Raw genomic sequence first — 20,859 nt, 5'->3', positions numbered from 1 at the left:
ATCTCATGCCCCTTGCTTTTTTAAAAAATGTTTAAATATCGCAATCCTCTAGTTTCTCTGCTGCTTAACTGATAGTTGGAACATGGAAACATAAAATGAAAGGAGAAGGCCATTCACCCCTTCATGCCTGCTCCAACATTTAATATTTAATATGACGGATCATGGATGGTCATCTAACTCCTGTTCCTGCTTTTTCACCAGGTCCCTTGATTGCTTTAGCCAAAATGATCTTATCTAACTTCTTCTTGAAACATTCAATGTTTTAGACTCAGTGCTTTCTGTTGCAGAGAATTCCACAGGGTCACGACTCTGGGGTGAAAAAATTTCTCCTCACCATCGAATTGTACAAAAGAGATGCCATCAAGAGGTGCCACCCCTTCAGCCCATTAAGTCTGTACCGCCAAAAATAAAATACTATATCCACTAGTTCCACTTTCCCACACTAAGCCCTTAGCTTTGAATGTTATTACACTTCAAGAACGCAAAGACTTTTTAAAGGTTGTGAGCTTTAATGCCTCAACTATCATACCAGGCAGCGCATTACAGACCACCATCATCCCTCTAGGTGAAGCAGCTTTTCATCAAATCCCCTCTAAACCTCCTGCCTTTCACTTTAAAATTATGCCCCCTTGTTATTAACCCTTCAAGTAAGGGAACTGCTGCTTTCTATCCACCCTGTCCATGCTCCTCATAATCTTATACACCTCTATCAGGCCCCACCCCCACCTCCCTCAATTTTCCCTGCTCCAAGCTCATCCAACCTCTCTTCATTAGCTGAGATGCTTCATCCCAGGCAACAAACTGGTGAATTTTCTTTGCATCCCCTCCAGAGCAATCATATTCTTCCTATAGTGTGGTAACCAGAACTGCACATAGTACCCCCGATGTGGCCTGTCCAAAAGTTCTGTACATCTCTGACATGACCTCCTTACTCCTATAATCCATCCACAACTGATAAGGCTTTGAGGATGCTTGCCATTAAGAAGCCTAAAACTTGTCCTGCCCCACCTTCATGGATCAGCACACCAAGATCCCTCTGTTTATCGGAGATTCCTCGTGTCTTGCCATTCATTGAATACATTCTTGTTTTGTTTTCTTCCAAAATGCATCAACTCACATTTCCCAGGGTTAACTTCCATTTACCATTAATCCACCCATCTGACCAATCAGTTTATTTTCTCCTGTAACCCAACTCTTTCCTCCACACTGTCAACAACTCAGTCGATCTTTGTGTCATCCACAAAATTACTTATTATCCTTCCCACACTCTCACCTACATCATTTGTGAATATCAAAACAATGATAGACCCAGCATTGAGTCCTGTGATATGCCATTGTATACTAAGTACCAGTCACACAGATGGCCTTCTATCATCGCCTTCTGTCTCCTGTCACTAAGCCAATTTTGGATCCATCTTACTAAGTTGCACCTTCTTTATCAGTTTCCTATCTGGGACCTTATCAAAAGGCCTTGTTGAAATCTACATAAACAAAATCAATTGCCCTACCATCCTCCCGCTTGGCCATCTCCTCAAGAAATTCCACCAGATTTGGTAGGCTTAGAGAGACAATTGCTGGTGAATTTAACTTGAAGATCACCATACCTCAGGTGAGGGGCAAGGTTGGAAAGATGGAACCTGCATGATGACCTCAGTCGGTGGGAATGGAACATACTCTATTAGCATCACTGTACATCACAAACCAGCTGTCCAGGCAACAGAATTAACCAACTCACACATCATCTTAGTCCTAAATTGCCTACTCTGTATCCTTAGACTGTGGACCCCTGGTTCTGGACAATGGTCATTGGGAACATCAAGTCTTGCTAGTATTCTATGAGATTCCCCACACCTCATTCTTCTGAACTTCACTGAATATAGTCTTAATTAATCCAGTCTCTCTTCATACATCTGTCCTGCCATCCCAGGAAACTTTCATTACACTTCCTTCATATCATTCGACAGATCAGGAAACAAAATTGCATTCAATACACCAGGTGTGGTCTCACCAAGACCCTGTACAATTTCATCGAATCCTCTCATTATGAAGGCAACGTACCTTTCGCCTTCTTCAATGCCTGCTGCACCTGCAGGTGTACTTCTAGTGTCTGGTATACAAAGGCACCCCAGGTCTCATTGCACACCCCACCTCAACTTCTCAATCTATTACTATTCAGATAAACATCTGCCTTACCTGGTTTTGCTACCAAAATGGATAACCTCATATATATCCACTTTATACTTCATTTGCCACACATTTGCCCACTGACTCAACTTCTCCAAAATGACACTGAAGCACCTCTTCACAGCTCACTCATCCACACAGATTTATGTGGTCTGCAAAATTGACCATATTACATTCTATTCCCAAATCTAAATCATGAATATATATTATGAATAGCTGGGTTCCAAGCACTAACCTACCATTTTCCCCACAACTGATGTCAGACTAACTGGTCTATAATTCCCCGTTTTCCCTCTACCTCCTTTTTAAAATAGTGGGGTTACATTAGCCACCTTACAATCTAGATGAACTGATCCAGAGTCTATAGAATCTTGAAATCTGACCACCAATGCATCCATTATTTTTAGGGCCACTTTCTCGAGTATTATGGGATATAGATTACTGGGCCCTGGGGATTTATTGGTCTTTAAATGCATCAATTTTCCCAACACAATTTCCTTTCTAAGACTGACTTCCTGTAGTTCTTCCCCAGGACCCAGTGTTCCCCAACATTTTTGGGATGTTATTTGTGTCCTCTTTTGTGAAGATAGAACCAAAATATGTATTTAATTGGTCTTCCATATCTTTGTTCTCCATTATGGCTTCCCTTATTTCTGACTTGTAGATCAGATGTAACATCAATCGCTGATTGCCTGATACTTGATTTAGTATGTTTATATACTTCCTATCCCCTATCATCTGATACGAGGACATTGTCTGCCCCTACTATTTAATTCTGAACAGCAATAAGAGTGAACCCTTAACTACTCTCTCCAGAGATGCTGATTGACACGTTATATATATTGAACCTCTCTTTTCTTGTTTCATATTTCTGGTAATTTACTTTTTATCCTTTATCTGTTTGCTTTTTCAAACTTCTCACTCTTCACCTCTGCCAGAAGGAAATGAAGATGATCAATTTATAGAGAACCTTTGGATTATTTTTGTGGAACATTCCCTGTTAAGTAATGTTCCCTTTGGAAGCAGAAAACATTTGAGTAAAAAACTTTGCAAAAACAAATTATTTTGGTAAGTATGAAATTAATATTATGTCTTAAAGGGCAAAGATTTACACAAATATAAAAATATTCAAACATACTACGCAATTTCACAAAAGAAATTAGACAAATAGAGAAATAGATATCAATCCATGGTTAGAAAGACAGGGATAGTAACTGAAATACTCAAAAGATGAGTTTTTAAGAAAGTGTCTTAAGTTTGAGAATAAAGGAAAAGTGGAATAGTTTCAAACATTCCATGGAAATTTCATAGAAGAGAAACACAATGGTTGAAAGCACCATTAAGCTTTGGAAGTGGGAATATGAAAATTGCCAGAATTGCACAGAAGAGAATGCAACATAATTGTGGAGGAATGCCAACTTAATAGAAACAAGTCATACTGAATTTATAGGAAGAGAGAAACTTAGAACAATCATCACCACTATGTTAATAAGTACGGAGCAAACTATTGAAATTGAAAGCAGACAAGTCCCCAAGGCCTGATTGCCTACATCCTGGGGCCTTAAAGGAAATGGCAACAGAAACAGTGAATCCTTTGGTTTTAATATTCCAAAATTCCTTGGATGCTGGAAAGATTCCAGGACACTGTAAAAATGCCGACATGACACCCTTATTCAAAAAGTGAGGAAGGCAGAAAGTGGAAAACTATGAACCAGTCAGCTTAACAAGCGTCGTTGGGAAATTGTTGGAATCCATTATTAAGGAATTAATAACAGGACACTTAGGAGGTCAAAATACAATCCTTCAGTCAACTTGGTTTTATGAAGAATAAATCATGTTTGGCTAATTTGCCTGAATTCTTAGAAAGTGAAACAAGCAGGATAATAGGGATGCCGCAGATGTTGTATATTTCTGGACTTCCAGAAGATATTTGATGAGGTGCGAAACAAAAGATTAACAATGTAAGAGCATTAGGGTTGGGAGTAGTTTATTAATTGGGCAGAGGATTGGCCAACAAACAGAAAACAGGTAGTTGGAATAAATGGGTCCTTTTCAAGTTGGCAAGACATCATGGATAACAGGGTGCCACAGGATTCGATCCTCATGCCCGAATTATTTCCAATTTATATCCATGACTTGGATGCCTAGGGATAGAAAGTACCATAGTCAAATTTGCAGATGACACTAAAATTGGTGGGAATGGAAGTTGCATCATGGGAATAAGAAACTTACAAATGGATGTGGATACGTGTGTGGGGAAAATTCACAGATAAGTGTGAGGCTTTCCATTTTGCTTGGAGTCCTTGTGCATCAATTGCACCCAACTAGAGTGCAGGTACAGTAGGTAATAAAGGAAGCTAAATGGAATTTAGGCATTTGTTGTGAAAGGAAAATTCTGGAAGTGTTGCTGCAACAACACAAGAGTCAGACCTCACCTAGATTATCGTGAACAGTTTTGATCCCTTACTTGAGGTGAATGTAGATGTATTGGAGGCTTTTCAAATGAGGTTCACTGGATTGATTCCAAAGATGAGAGATTTGTCTTATGAAGGCAGATTGAGCAGTTCAGGCCTATAACTGTCTTGAATTGAGAAGTATGACAGGACATTTAATCGAGACATATGAGATGCTAACAGGGATTGACAAAGAAGACACTGAAAGGAAGTTTTCTCATATGGGGAAATCCAGAATGAAAAGGTCATAGTTTTTGGATAAGAGGTCACAGATTTAAAACAGAGATGAGGAAAACTTAATTGTGTAAAAGCATTGTGAATCTGCAGAATTCACTACTCTAGATTGTGGGGGATCGCTAGGACATTAAGGAGGAGATAGACCTATTTTAAAATTGGTAATAGGTTAAAGCGTTATGGAGAGCGGGCAGGAAAATAGAGTTGACGCCAAGAACTTTAGTCATGATGATATCAAATGTTGGAGAAAGCTTGAGAGACTGAATTGTTTACTCTGAGTCTGATTTCTTATGTCCTTATGTTTATGGCAAGAGTTTTGAAAGAAATTGTCTTTAGATATTACAGATCATAAAACATTGAGTTGTTATGATAAACTTGGGCCTGATCCTGAGTATGCTTTACAATGCATAGGAATCAGAAGGCTGGGACAAGACAATGAATCCAGGACGAAAGTAGCATAGAATTTGCCACAACAAACTAAAATTGGGCCCACATTTTCATTGTTAATGAAACCTGCTAGAATTCAGTTTGAAAATAAATCCTTACATCAGTAAACATTAAAAGACGACCAAAAGCATTAAAACAGTGCTCTTTGACATAAATTATTCTTCAAATGTACATAAACAAAGACAGACTTACCTTTTGCTAGCATACCAGGCTCTGTTTCCTTAAAAATAAATAGCAAATAATCTTGATTATTCCAAGCTGCATTTAGTGTTTGAAAGAGTTCTAAAACTTTTATTCTAGACCTAGCTTTCAAATGACTGCTGATCCAAGTTTCTCCAAGAGTGGGATATTAAGGATATTTCTTATTTCTTGGAGAAACATGTACAAGGAAGGAGGTATATGATGTGTTTTAAGAACTGAAAAGAAGAACCGTTAGTGATTGGAATAAGTAATTTGAAAATTCAACATCTACGCAAACTACTTTTATGCTGCACCTTCAGCATAATGAGACACCTCAAGATGCTTTGCAGGAACATCTAAAGCAAAATGTGAAACAGAGCCACATAAAAAGTGATACAAGGACAAATTGCTAAAAGCAAGGGGAATAATAAAAAAAGATGTAGGCTTTAATGAACATTGTAAAGGTTTCAGAAGAGACATTCTGAGTCAGAGCGATTAAGAGGGGGAAGTTCAGAGTTTGAAGGCATGGTCATCAATACTGAGCAATTCAAAACAGCAACCCTCAAGGCAATCTCACAAGTAGAAAAGCATAGAAACACGATTCTCAGCTCAACTGGTCCATGTACTAGACTGAAAGCTCCTCCCATCTTTTCTCACTAATCTCTCAGTGTAAGCATTTCTTCTTTTTGCCATCAAAGGTTTAATCGATAGCCTCTAGTTATTGCTTGTAAACAAATCATAAATTAACACAGTGAAGCTTATTAACCTATTATATTAATTCCCTATTATAGAATCAGAATGCAATGTTGTTCCTTCACCAAGTCTGGCAGATGTTTCTATATGTTTATCACACCAAGTTTTGATAACCATACGAAATGTGCTTGTTAATAAATTTCATTTATGCTCCTTATTACTGTTTTATTCTGAAATAATAATTTTTACTTATATTATTTTTGCAAATCACATATCCAGAAGTGCGCTCATACAACCAAACATTTTTCTTTTTAGCTATTAACTGCCACCATTAGATCACCAGCATACCCAATCAGATGTCTGCACGCAAAGCCTGTTCAGGGCAATGTAAACTATCAGAAATGAAGGAGAGATAGGAAGAGGGAGCTAAATCAAAATAGATTTGCAAGGGGAACTCAAGACCTCTAGTCGCCCAAATAACACTATTACATAACCTGCCTCCCAAACATGATAACTGAAGTCTGAGGCCTTTTTATAGAGTTTATTGAATTTCCTGATTGACAGTCATTAAATATTGAACTGCATAGTCTGCTTTTTGCCTTCAACCAAGTCTCTACAGATTCTTCGACACAAGATTTGCTCGTTGAACCTGACCTATTACTACAGAATTCGAACACTGTTGAAAACAAAAGAGACGCCTTGTTGAAAGTTTTTGTGTTGCATGCATCAGGATAGTTCTCAAGAATAAAAATTCAAGAAGGAAGAAACAAAGTTTTTACTGCAAGAAAGGAGAGTGCGGATTGGTTGGCAAGTGGACTCTAACTGCTGAAGCTGTTGCTGTGGAGAATACACCAATTAATGCTGACTGACAGTTAACAGTAGCTTTTGTTTAAAGTTTAAACCAGACAGCTTGACTATCATAGCTGTCACCCAAATAAAAACCAAAAGAACTGCAGATGCTGTAAGTCAGAAACAAAAACAGAAATTGCTGGAAAATCTCAGCAGGTCTGGCAGGATCTGTGAAGAAAAATCAAAGATAACGCTTTGGGTGTGATGATGCTTCCTCAGAATCTTTTGAACCAAGGTTGTAATAAGATCAACAACACAGTGGCTCTGGCAGAACTCAAACTGAGCAGGCTTTTATTTTGTTGTCTGAACTTGTCAGCAGTTTCCATTTCCGAACCATAAAGGTTTCTCTCTACTACTTCTGGTAATAAAACTTTGCACGTGTACTTAGTTGATTAAAATTAAATGACTGTGCTACTTCATTGCCAAACCAATTCTACTGCATTTAAATTCCTCTCAGAATATTATTTACCTCCAATTAAATGCTGACTCTTCCCTCATCCAGCTTCCTCCTCACAGTTTTTGGCCAGAGGACCGAGGTACAAGCCCCACCTGCTCCAGAAGTGTGTAATAACATAGCTGAACAGGTTTGTCCGAAAATATCAAAAATACTGAGCCCTCTGAGTCTACAACTGGAGGACTTTGCTCTTCCTTCAGTGACAAAACTACAATCTCAAATGTCATTGAAATCTGCCTTCAAGTTCATTTAAGAGTGCTGGGTGGAATTATTCAAAATATTGTGGGGTAAGGGAAGCATTTCCACCATAGGGCTCTATTTTTAGACAAGTTTAAATGACCAACAAGTATCATTTACATTTAATGTTCTATATAAATGTATTATTTCCAGTTTTATCTGGAACTGACAAATGTGAAAATACTATGTCACCTAAACCACTTTATTTGAAACATTATAAAGACACATAAAAACAGTTAACTGGAATGCAGTATTAGCGAGTTTTGAGAAGATTTGTAGCTCAGACTGAGATTCTGGATGTAGGTTTGCTCGCTGAGCTATGAGGTTTGTTTTCAGATGTTTCGTCACCATACTAGGTAACATTATCAGTGAGTCTCCGGATGAAGCACTGGTGGTATGACCTGCTTTCTATTTATGTGTTTAGGTTTCCTTGGGTTGGTGATGTCATTTCCTGTGGTGATATCATGTTTTGTTCTTTTTCTCAGGAGGTGGCAAATGGGATCCAAGTCACTGTGTTTGTTGCTAGAGTTCCGGTTGGAATGCCATGCTTCCAGGAATTCTCGTGCGTATCTGTTTGGCTTGTCCTAAGATGGATGTGTTGCCCCAAAGTGGTGTCCTTCCTCATCTGTATGTAAGGATACTAGTGAGAGTGGGTCATATCTTTTTGTGGCTACAAGTCTCTTCCCTTGTTCACACTAATTCCTCCTACCAACTTCCCATACCAGCTCTCTGTGCTGCCTCCTCAGTCCTTCAATATACCTCACTACCTTTACCCACATGCAGCCATGCCACCTACTACAAATCTCATTCATTTAGCCCCATCTTGCTTATGACAGGAGATGACAGCTCATCACAGGACAAGAAGTATGGGTGACGATTGTCCGACATCAGTTTCCTAATATCCAATCCTTGACAGAATCCTGGCCCTTGCAGAAGATGACTCACTCAGGGATGCAGAAATATTGCTGCCAGTTAAGTACCACTCTTCATTCCACAGCAACTCTCACATTAATCCTGCTGTCACTCTCAATTATTGCATACTATTTATAACTACTGGATGCTATACCTTCCATCTTTTTCCCATCAGGATATGCTAACCTGCCCTTAACTCTGTAGAGAAATGCCCAGCTCCCACAGAAGTCCCCTTGAGGACATGAGTACGGAAGCCTCAGTGAAAGTATCAGCAAGGCTGCCACCTTCACCCTCCACCAGCTCAGAAACTAACACCTTGGGGTGGAGCAAACTATTGACAGAGAATGCAGGTACACAACCTGATAAGCAGCGGACAGCAACAGCTCTGCATCTAGCAGAGTTAAGAAAGTCAGGCTGGCATTTGGAGGACTGCCAGCAACTACGTACCCGCTTAGCCACAGGTAGGAGATGACCCGGAGGTGTCAGCATTCAGGGACTTCATCTAAATACACAGGGCTGCAGCAGCAGCAGATAGGCATATGGGACACAATGGCCCTCATGTCCCAGAAACCACATCAATGCAGTGAACCATGTGACCTGCTGCCTCCGTCTATGGACAGGTTGCTGGCTGTGATGGAGAGTCAGGCTCAGCACCCTCAGAGACTGTTGGAGATGCTCATACACCAGCACTCTATCACCCCACCCATGGGTCACAAAAACCAAAGACATGGTGATATGGAATCCTGACCTCAGTCCAGATGTCCCCTCATCATGAGGAGAGTGTGGTGTCAGGAGGCACCCAACCAAAAGGTAGAAAACCCCCCTCAGAAGTTACCATTTAGGACAGAAGTGGCTGAACTTTCCACCTTCAACCTGCCTGCCTCCCCTGATCCAAGAGGGGCAATCTGACTCTGGCAAGAAGACTGTGACATATTTGGCCTGTTTAGACTCCAACTCCCCTGGAGCGACCACACCAAACCTCCAGGGCCAGTAAGCTCCATTTCTGAGCAAGCTCCTCCTGTCCCAGCTGGAAGTACAAAGACATAAGGGAAGAAAATGTACTGAAGGCACTTTGATACCATGGATGAAAAAGACTAGTACATCACTCTCAGTTTCTGCATAAATATTCCTAATACTAACTTTTGTATGTTTCTCTGTAGGCTTGAAACACAGACACTAACACACACTCCTACACACACACTCCCATACTCTCACATGCATCCTCTCACAGACTTAGACCACTTTACACTCCCACACACACACACACTCACATATACACTCTCTCACAAACATTCACAACCCCCCACCCCAGACAGACACTGACACATACACACAATGTTTTGGGACCCTTGCTGTTTGTCATTTTTATATTATAAACGACTTGGACGCCGGCATAGGTGGATGGGTTAGTAAGTTTGCAGATGACACTGAAGTCGGTGGAGTGGTGGACAGTGTGTAAGAAAGTTGCAGGAAGATTTGGATAAACTGCAGAATTGGGCTGAAAGGTGGCAAATGGAGTTCAATGCAGATAAATGTGAGGTGATTCACTTTGGGAAGAACAACAGGAAGGCAGAATACTGGTCAATGCAAAGATTCATTATGAGAACAGACCCAAGTCCCTCAGCCTTTCCTCATAAGATGTGCAAAGGAATCTTGGTGTGCATGTACATAGATCCCTGAATGTTGCCACCCAAGTGGATGTGCAAAGGAATCTTGGTGTGCATGTACATAGATCCCTGAATGTTGCCACCCAAGTGCTGTTAAGAACGCATATGATGTGTTAGGTTTTATTGGTAGAGGGAATGAGTTCCGGAGTCGTGATGTCATGCTGCAAACGCACAAAACGCTAGTGCGGCCTCACTTAGAGTATTGTGTGCAGCTCTGGTTGTTCCATTACAGGAAGGATGTGGAAGCACTGGAAAAGGTGCAGAGGAGATTTACCAAAATGTTGCCTGGTATGGAGCATAGGTCTTATGAGGAAAGGCTGAGGGACTTGGGTCTGTTCTCATATTGGAGAGAAGAAGGCTAAGAGGGAGTTTAATAGAGACATACAATATGATCAGAGGATTAGATAGGGTGAACAGTGAGCGTCCTTTTCTCTAGGATGATGATATCTGCTTGTATGAGGGGGCATAGCTGCAAATTGAGGGGTGATAGATTTAACTCAGATGGCAGAGGCAGATTATTTACTCAGAGAGAGTGGTAAGGGCATGGAATGCCCTGCCTGCCAATGTAGTTAACTCAGCTACATTAGGGGATAAGCATATGGATGATGATGGGATAGTGTAGGGTGATGGGCTTAGATTAGTTATCAGGTCAGTGCAACATTGAGGGCCGAAGGGCCTGTTCTAAGCTGCATTGTTCTAAGTTCTATGATAGATCTGACAGATTGATTGAGGCCCATCCCCTTAACCACCATGTCTTACATCCAAAGCAAGATTTGTCCAGACCCCGACTATTGTCTATACATCTACCCAACTGTGTTAGCCTTACCCCTAGGACTTGCATCTATGAAGCCAATGGATTGAGTGAGGCCCACTCCCTAGACATTAGAAGCACAGGCATCCCAACTGGAAGTCTGACAATAGCCAATTCCATTGGCTGCAACGGGAGATTACCTTTAGTTACTGTGCTGGGACCTTCCATGGTACCTCCATGGACTTCAGTATGACGACTCCTTAAAACATTTCGACATGGCTGCCTGCTTGCAGCACATGCAATATGTTTGGTACGTAAGCTGCTAGCATATGGAGCAGTTGTGAGATCAACATGACACACTGCCGTACAAAAGGATATGGGTACTATAGAGTGAAGACTGCAGACCAGCAAGGCATGCTGCCCATTTTTGTGACTGCAATAATTGGTTCAACAAGGCAAGTCAATGGAAGGTAGTGTAGGTATGCTGCTTGGATGCAAGAACGTAATAAATGATTGAGTGCTAAGAAAACAAGCAAGCATCACTGAGAAGCAGCCTGGTCCAGTTTGTCAGCTGGATGTCTGTCCTTGTGCACGGTCTCCCTGAAGCCTTTCAACGCTGCTAACTGGTAGGCAGATACCGCAAGTCTACACTTGCAGACTAAACTGCCAGTGAATAGAAGTTCCAAGACGATTGTGGTATGTAAGCCGATGTCAATCTCTGTAGATGAAGGGTCTAAGTGCTTTGTATCTGTTGATCATGCCCTGGGCTGCAAGTTGGTCGCAGGTAACAGAACTCTTTCAGAGCAAGCAGTGAGCTGCATACACCAAGTACACATTCTGGTTTCCTTGTCAACTTTTCCTGATGGGATTCTGTGCAGAGTTGGCGACAGTGTTATTCACCCGATGTGGCCTCCTCTATATTGGGGAGACAGGCCGCCTACTTGCGGAACGTTTCAGAGAACACATCTGGGACACCCGGACCAACCAACCCAACCACCCCGTGGCTCAACACTTCAACTCCCCCTCCCACTCCACCAAGGACATGCAAGTCCTTGGACTCCTCCATCGCCAGACCATAGCAACACGACGGTTGGAGGAAGAGCGCCTCATCTTCCGCCTAGGAACCCTCCAACCACAAGGGATGTACTCCGATTTCTCCTGTTTCCTCATTTCCCCTCCCCCCACCTTGTCTCAGTCAAATCCCTCAAACTCAGCACCACCTTCCTGACCTGCAATCTTCTTCCTGACCTCTCCGCCCCCACCCCACTCCGGCCTTTCACCCTCACCTTGACTTCCTTCCACCTATCGCATTTCCAACGCCCCTCCCCCAAGTCCCTCCTCCCTACCTTTTATCTTAGCCTGCTGGACACACTTTCCTCATTCCTGAAGAAGGGCTTATGCCCGAAACGTTGATTCTCCTGTTCCTTGGATGCTGCCTGACCTGCTGCGCTTTTCCAGCAACACATTTTCAACTTTTCCTGATGCCAAGCTAGTCAAATTTGGTAAGATGAGAAGTTGAATATTAATGAGGTAAGTTGTGACATTAGCAATACATTTAATAAGTGTGTAATCCCTGTCATTTGGCATCTTGCTGCTGCCTTGTGAGAATCTTGCCGCGTCACTTGTGAAAAGCGTAAAAGACAAAATACAATAATCTTGACAATCGAGTTGGGACTCAGACTTCTTGTCCAAATCTGCGACATATTTTAACATAGCCCATGTCGCTCAGACCCCTAAAAAAGGTCCTGTCAGTAACAGAAAAGGCAGCAGGCCATTTGACTTCTCACATCTGTTACATTATTCAATTAGATTTTTGAACTTTTACCAGTTTGTTGCCTCCCTCAATAAATCTAATGAATGGTACACAGCATAGAGAAGAGATTTATTAATTAGGACCTAGATTATTTTTTATCCCATCTGGCTTTGTAGGTGAGAGACTTGAAGTGATGTCAGGTGAAAAAATCTGTTTCACAAAAGTAGAATTTTGCTGTTTTAGACAAAACACTGGTCTTCGACAAACTGCACTTTTTGTTTCTCCCCCCAAAGAAGACTTTTATTTTGAAAAAGAATTTAATTGCCTATGTAAATGAAGTTATATTAGAATTTTTCATTCCAAACATCAAGCTTACAAAATAAATACAGTACCTGCTCTTTTGTCTCCTTCACAGTTTCAACAGTTTCTGGAATACATTCAGTCTTCAATATGTTGTCATCTAATCCAAAGTCTTCACTTCCAAATTTGGCATCAGAATAATCATCAAAATCATCACTGTAACATTTTGACGCTGAAATCCAAAGTTTAGAACAATATTAACTATGTGGACAATTCCAAATTACAGGTACATTATTTCACATACATCTGAAAACAAGTTTCTAAATTCAAATGACCTACAATTAAAAGGATTTGTACATACAAACGTGGAATAGCAATCAATACTATGATACTAGTTTTCCACAGACAAAGCACAGTCAGTTGAATATTGTAACTTGAAATATGGCCAACACCAACAATATAAATACTTATTGGCCACAAAATATCACAATCTTACAGATTTTATTATCGAAATAATTTATGAAAGCGATTTATAAACTAGTCACAAAAGTTCTTGCAAAATTAATTGCGACAATGCATTCAGTTGTTATACTTATAAATATGATGTTTTGCACCACATTGAAGAATACAGTTATTGTTTAAGACAACAGGGATTTCTACTATTTGTAAAAATTAATTTCATAAAATCGTCTAAGTACAAATGCAAATTATCAGCCCTTACCACCTTGCTCAAAGAATTACCCATTTGTTCCATTTTTCTGCTCTTTACACATATTCATTTTAGGGTGTAGGTTTGCTCGCTGAGCTGCAGGTTTGATATCCAGACGTTTCATTACCTGGCTAGGTAACATCATCAGTGGCGACCTCCAAGTGAAGCGAAGCTGTTGTCTCCTGCTTTCTATTTATATCTTTCTCCTGGAAAGATATCTTTCACCACAAACCCCATCCAGGAGAAAGATATAAATAGAAAGCAGGAGACAACAGCTTTGCTTTACTTGGAGGTCGCCACTGATGATGTTACCTAGCCAGGTAATGAAACGTCTGGATATCAAATTTACAGCTCAGCGAGCAAACTTACACCCTAAACCTCAACCTGAGCTACAAACCTTCACAAACCTTGCGATATTCATTTTAATTTATCCCCTTCCCTTTTAAAGACCATCGTGGATTTCATTAATCAACAACACATTATATTTTAACAACTTCTTCACTGGAAAAAAAATTCTAACGTTCCCTTTTGTTTTTATGTGCTGATCTTAAATTTATGCTTTTCAACTTGCCTAAAATTTTAAAACCTTGTATTATTCTATTGTAATGCAGTCATGTTACTTTTGAACAACAGTAACATATCTCTTCTCTTTTATAAGAGAATAAAATAAAAACACTGCTAGCTATAACTGCTTTTTTTTTGTAGTCATGTCAAAAGAGATTCAGGCACAAGTGATGCATATTCCACTTTTAACAGCAATACCTGTGATGCTTTTAGGTCTGGACTCATCCTCCTCCTTTGTTCCCTCAATCTCCAGTACTTGTAGTCGGTTTTCATTTCTAATAAAAATCAAGAGATAAAACTGGATTCTTAAAACTGAAAGGAATTTGGTATTTAGCAAAGTCAAACAGACATATTACAATTTTGAATGGGGTGCTCACTATCTGCAGTGTATTTCACAAACTTGGAAGCTGAAATTTGAGATAACAGTTAGAACATTGTGACCAGTACAATGCTTCCATTATTGACATGTGCTGTTACAAGATAAAGTGATCACTGAATTTCTGTTTAAATTATGTTTACAAAATTCTGCACTTCGTATATTATGTATATAATTGGTCCTGCATGGAAAAAAAAAGCCTGGACAGATAACGCTCTGCAACAAGGGAGAGCATTCTCAAAGAGTAACATCTACAAAGTCTGATGCTGTCGCATTTCCAAAGTATATCAACTGTAACAGTATTCTAATTTACTCTCCTTTTCAAAGAATAAAGGAAATTGAGTGAGGAAGGATACAAAGATGAAGAGGAGGAGATATGTAGGCTTACAATGCAAAATGGATTTGGCAGCATTGTGGGGCAGCTTATAAGGTCATCATACCTAGAGTGGTATAGGAAGGGACTGTGTGTACAAATATAGAAAAACAGCAGCAAATAGGGACATGGGGGATAAAATTTGGAAAGAAAAGCCACATTTAATGGCTCTTTATTTAAATAATCATAGTATTTGGAACAAGTAATTGAATTAATGACACAAAAATAAGTTAATGAGTATGATCTTATAGCCATTAAGGAGAGTGTTACAAGAGATCAAAGTTGGGGACTACATTTTCAGGACTTTTGAAAGGATAGACAGGAAGGAAAGAGCAGCAAGTTAGCTTTGTAGGTACAAGATGGAATAAATACAATATCAAGAAATGATCTTTGACCAGAATTTGCAAAATCCACATGGAGGGTGCTAACACAAAATGAAAGCAAGAAAACGCTGGTGGAAGTAAACTATATAGGTACCTTAACAGTAGATAAACGATAGGACAGAGACTATATCAGGAGGTAATGAGCGCATGTAAATAGGCAGTACGCTAATCATGGGTGGCTTTAATCTTCATATAGATTGGTAAAATCAGATTAGCAGAGGTAGCCATGAGGAAAAATTTATATAACGTATTTGGGGCAGCTTCCTAGAACTATATGTCATGAATCAAACAAGGGATCAGGCTACTTTGGATTTGGTAATGTGTAATGAGACAGATTTAATACATGACTTCAGTGTAAGAAATCTCCAAGGGAACAGTGATCATAATATAGCAGAATTTAGCATTAAGTTTGAAAGGGAGAAATATGGTTGGAAACAACTGTGCAAAACTGAAACAAAGGGTTATCAAAAAGGATGAAGGCAGAGTTGGTTGCAGCGGACTAGGAAAGGAGTTTAGCAGAAAAGACAGTTGATGAAAATGGCAGACATTTAAGAAAATACTTCATGACTCACAGGAAAGAAATATTCCGGTCATGAAGAAGGGAAGGGAATAAATCAACCATCGTTAACTTAACAAATTAAAGATAGGACCAAACTGAAAAAAACAAAGCCTGAAAAAAGATCAACAGTAAGTCAAAGAATTTGAAAAGTTGTAAATGCCAACAAAAATGATAATCAAAAAAAAGGTGGAGAAAATAAATGGAGGTAAACTAGCAAATACCATTAAAACATCAAGTAAGAGTTTCTTTGACTATCTAAGGAGTAAAACAGAGGCCAAAGGGAACACAGATCCCTTAGATAATGAGACTGGGGAAATAATAATGGGGAAATCAAGAAATGGCAGAGAAGGTGAAGAAATGCTTTGCATCAGTCTACCTGGTAGAAAATACAAATAGCATTCCAAAATACAGAATAACCAGAGGCAAGTCAGGGATGGGAGAGAAAATAGAAACAATATCAAATCATAGAGTAACGATCCAAGGGAAAATAATGGGGCTAAAGTTTTGTAAATCCCCTAGATCTCATTGGCTGATTCCCTTTTAATATCCTAGGATTCAGCCTCAGAGAAGGCGAATGCACTTGTAATAATCTTCCAAGAATTAGTAGATTCTGGAACAGTTCCACAGGATTGAAAAACTGCCAATGTAACATCCTTATTCAAAAAAAAGGCGAGATAAAAACAAGTAAATATTGGCTAGTTAGCTTAACATCTGTAATTGAGAAAATTTACAGTCTATTAAAGAGGATCTAATAACACAGCATTTAGAAATACATAATAAAATCATGCAGACACCAAGGAGTCTGAGGTCAGTGGTAGGTAAGTTGTGGAGTGGATTCTGAGATACAGGATTTACATGCATTTGGAGAGGATGATTAGGGATAGTCAGCATGGCTTTGTGTGTAGAAAATTGTGGTGACAAGCTTGATTGATTTTTTTTGTGGGACATAATCAAAGAATAAATGATGGCAGAATGGTATACATTGTCTATATTGCCTTTGGCATGGCCTTTACAAGGTTCCACATGGTAAACTGGTCAGTAGTTATAGCATGAATTCAGGGAGAACTAGCCAATTGGATACAACAGACAAAAGGTGGTGGCAAAAGATTGTTTTTCAAACTAAAGGCCTATGACCAGCAGTACTTGGTCCATTGTTGTATTACATTTATATAAAAACGACTTGGATATGGGAATATGGGAAGCATGGTTAGTTTGCAGATGACATCAAAATTGGTGGTACAGTGGACAGTGAAGGAAGTAATCTAAGAGTATAATGGGTTATTGATCAATTGTGCCAATGGGCTAAGGAATGGCAGTCAGAGTTTAATTTAGATAAATGCAAGGTGTTGCAGTTTGGTAATAAAAACAGAGCACAGCTTAATGGCAGGGGCCTGGGGCGTGTTGTCAATCAAAGACATAGTTCCTTGAAAGTGGCACCACCAGTAGACAGGGTGGTGAAGAAGGCATTTGGCACACTTGCTTTCATTGGTCAGGGCACTGAGTATATGAGGTGGGACATCATGTTGCAGCAGTACAGGATATTGGTGAGGCCATTTTTAGAATATTGCATACACTTCTGATAGTCCTACTGTAGGAAAGATGTATTAAATTGGAAAGAGTGCAGAAACGTTTACAAGGATGTTACCAGGACTGAAGGGTATAAGTTAGAAGGAGAGGCTGGATAGGCTGAGACTTTTCCCCCCTAGAATGTAGGAGGTTGAAGTGTGATCGTATAGAGGTTTATAAAATCATTACAGGCATAGATAAGGTAAATTGCAACAATCTTTTTCAAAAGTAGAGGGCATAGGTTTTAAATGAGAGGTAAAAATTTAAAAGAGACTTGAGGGCCAACCTTTACACAGAGGGTGGTGCTTATATGGAAGAAACTGCCAGAGGAGTGGTAGGGGGATTGGTAAAGACATTGGGATAGATATATGAATAGGGAAGTTTTAGACAGATATGCAGCAAGTGAGACTAGTTTAGTTTGGGAAACCTGTTCGGCATGGAGAGTTGGACAGAAGCGTTTGTTGGAGAAAGTGAGGACTGCAGATGCTGGAGATCAGAGCTGAAAATGTGTTACTGGAAAAGCGCAGCATCCAAGGAGCAGGAGAATCGACGTTTCAGGCATGAGCCCTTCTTCAGGGCTCATGAAGAAGGGCTCATCCCCGAAAGTCGATTCTTCTGCTCCTTGGATGCTGCCTGACCTGCTGCACTTTTCCAGCAACACATTTTTCAGAAGGGTTTGTTTCCATGTTGTATGACTCTAGAATCAGCACAGCTTCATGATGGAGAAACCACGTTTAGTAATTTTATTAGAATTCTTTCAAGAGGCAACAAGCAAAAAGTGTAACATTTCAGGATTTTAAAAAAGGTAGAAGATTACTTGAGATAAGGGGAGTATTTTCAGGACGATAACCTGTAACTAATAGTGTTCCACAGGGATCCATTGCTGGATCCATATATTATTTACAACATATATTAACGACTTAGATGAGGGAAATTATTGTACTCCTGTCAAGTTTACAGATGACAAATTTGGGGGAGGCAAGTGGTAAGGATGATAAAGAGTATTCAGTACGATATAGGCCAGTTAATTGAGTGGGCATAAAACTTGGCAGATTAAATTTAATGTGGGAAAATGTGAGCTTATGCATTTGGGCAGGAAGAATAAAGTAGGATATTATTTAAATGGAGGAAAAACTGCAACACAGAGCAATTCTGGGTTAGAGATTCATTGAATCCCTACAGTGTGGAAATAGGCCATTTGGCCCAACAAGTCCACAGCGACTCTCTGAAGAGTATCACACCCAAACCATTCCCCTACTCTATATTTCCCCTGACTAATGCACCTAACTAAAAATTCCTGAATGCTATGAGCAATTTAGCTTGGCCAATTCACCTAGCCTGCGCATGTTTGGACTGTGGGAGGAAACCAGAGCACCCAGAGGACACTCACACAGATATGGGGAGAATGTGCAAACTCTACACAGACAGTTGTCAGAGGCTGGAATCGAACCCCGGTCCCGGCACTGTGGTGTAGCAGTACCAATCACTGAGCCACCGAGCTTCCCCCATTCCGGGTCCTTGTGCATAAAATCACAAAAAGCTAGCATCCAAGTTCAGCATATAATAGCAAATGGAAATGAAATGTTGACCTTTATGTCAAAAGGAATGGGTATAAAAATAGGACAGTCTTGATAAAAATATACACACTACTAGATAGACCAGATCTAAAACGCTTTGAATAGTTCTGGTCGCCTTATTCAAAGAAAACCATAATTCCAAAATAGATATACCGGCATTTGAGGAAGACAAGTGAAGGTTCACTAGATAAACCACAGGTGTGCAGGGATTTCCTTACATGGAGCGGTCATTAGGTCTGGGTCTCCACTCATTGGAGTTTAGAAGAAAGAGACCTTATGGAAATATGTGATACATTTGGGGCTTGACTAGTAGGTGCAGCGAAGTTGTTTCCCCTTGAGGGACAGTTTAGGACCAAAGGGCATAGGCTCAGAGAAAGGAGTAATTTAAGACAAAGATGTACAAGTATTAATTCATTCCGAAAGATGGTGACATGATGGAATTCTTCACTGCAGAGGGCTGTTCAGTATATTCAATGCTGAAACAGACAAGTTTTTTTTAATCCATCAGGGAATCAAGTACCGTAAGGAAAAGGCAGGTAAGTGGAATTGATGATCATTAGATCAGCCATGATCTCACTGAATGGCGGAGCAGACTCATGGGCTTAATGGCCTAATTCTGTTCTTACATCTTATGGCCTTATAAATAACACTTGTGGGATAACACTCCAAGTCTCATATTGTTGAAGAATATTTGCAGTTCCCCTTAGAGAATTTTCTTACTGATTCAGAGTAGCCAGAGGTATTGAATCTGTGGATTCAAGTTCTTTGTTTAGTTTCGAATAGTCAATTGTAGAGGAAGCTCCTTTCTCGAGATTAGCAAAGAACTTCTCTTTCTCTTCCTCTTCTTCAAGTGTATCCAGTCCTACTCCAGGAGTACTTTGCCGAGGTCCTGATGCCATTGTAGAGTCTAAAAATGAATAAAACAACATCAGTTATCTTTGAAGAGTACTTTGTAATGAGTTCTACCAAGCATTTATTTCCCTTGTTTAAATCACAAACAATATATTGCAAGCCAATTATACATCACAATGAATTCAGCAAAAGTATTACATTTAAATTAATTGCCACTTTTGCATTTTGAGGAAAAATTATTTCACAGCATCACAAAAATGACAGCATAATATTCGAGAGGAGCATATTTAGCACATATTTGTACAAATAGAACTATTTTTCAGTACATGGCAGCATGGCGGCTCAGTAGTTAGTGCTGCAGCCTCACAACACCAGGGACCCAGGTTTGATTCCCACCTCGGTGACTACCTGTTTTCACACTGTAGGGAATCTTTAAAAAAAATGTATATCAGACCAATTAATTTATTAGAACACTGCTCAATTTACATTTTTATTTTAAACATTGTTTCCTTTGGAATATAGCAAATTCAATGTTCTCTACACATGAATAGCAACTGTTTCCACTTAAAAATGTCAAAGCTAAGCATTTTAAACAATAATCTACAATTTATTAAATTGAAAGTACCCTCCTCTCATCATCGAAGACAATAAATCACTTTTCTTTCCATGCTTTTGTCTTGAATCTAATATTAGGTGCACTAAGATTCAATTAATTTCAATGTTATACCAAATCAAAGATATTGTAATAAAAGGTTGAAGCATGGAGGGATGTTCTTGGATGGCAGA

General features: G+C 39.7%; 1 protein-coding gene across 8 annotated transcripts in view; it reads right to left on the bottom strand.

The window, feature by feature from the left end:
• Positions 1 to 20,859, bottom strand: part of cep162 (centrosomal protein 162) — a 134,043-nt gene that overhangs the window by 97,567 nt on the left and 15,617 nt on the right. For all 8 annotated transcript variants that reach the window (XM_043686985.1, XM_043686984.1, XM_043686986.1 and 5 more), the window contains 4 exons: positions 19,942 to 20,128; positions 14,586 to 14,662; positions 13,207 to 13,346; positions 5,511 to 5,538 (listed from right to left, as the gene is read on the bottom strand). In XM_043686985.1, the coding sequence (XP_043542920.1) occupies positions 5,511 to 5,538; positions 13,207 to 13,346; positions 14,586 to 14,662; positions 19,942 to 20,128 (432 nt within the window). The remainder of the gene's footprint in view (positions 1 to 5,510; positions 5,539 to 13,206; positions 13,347 to 14,585; positions 14,663 to 19,941; positions 20,129 to 20,859) is intronic.

Source organism: Chiloscyllium plagiosum, chromosome 3, assembly GCF_004010195.1.
Source record: "Chiloscyllium plagiosum isolate BGI_BamShark_2017 chromosome 3, ASM401019v2, whole genome shotgun sequence".
Classification (NCBI taxonomy): Eukaryota; Metazoa; Chordata; class Chondrichthyes; order Orectolobiformes; family Hemiscylliidae; genus Chiloscyllium; species Chiloscyllium plagiosum.
Note: the sequence above shows the minus strand (reverse complement) of the source record. Positions and strands in the feature narration are given on the sequence as shown.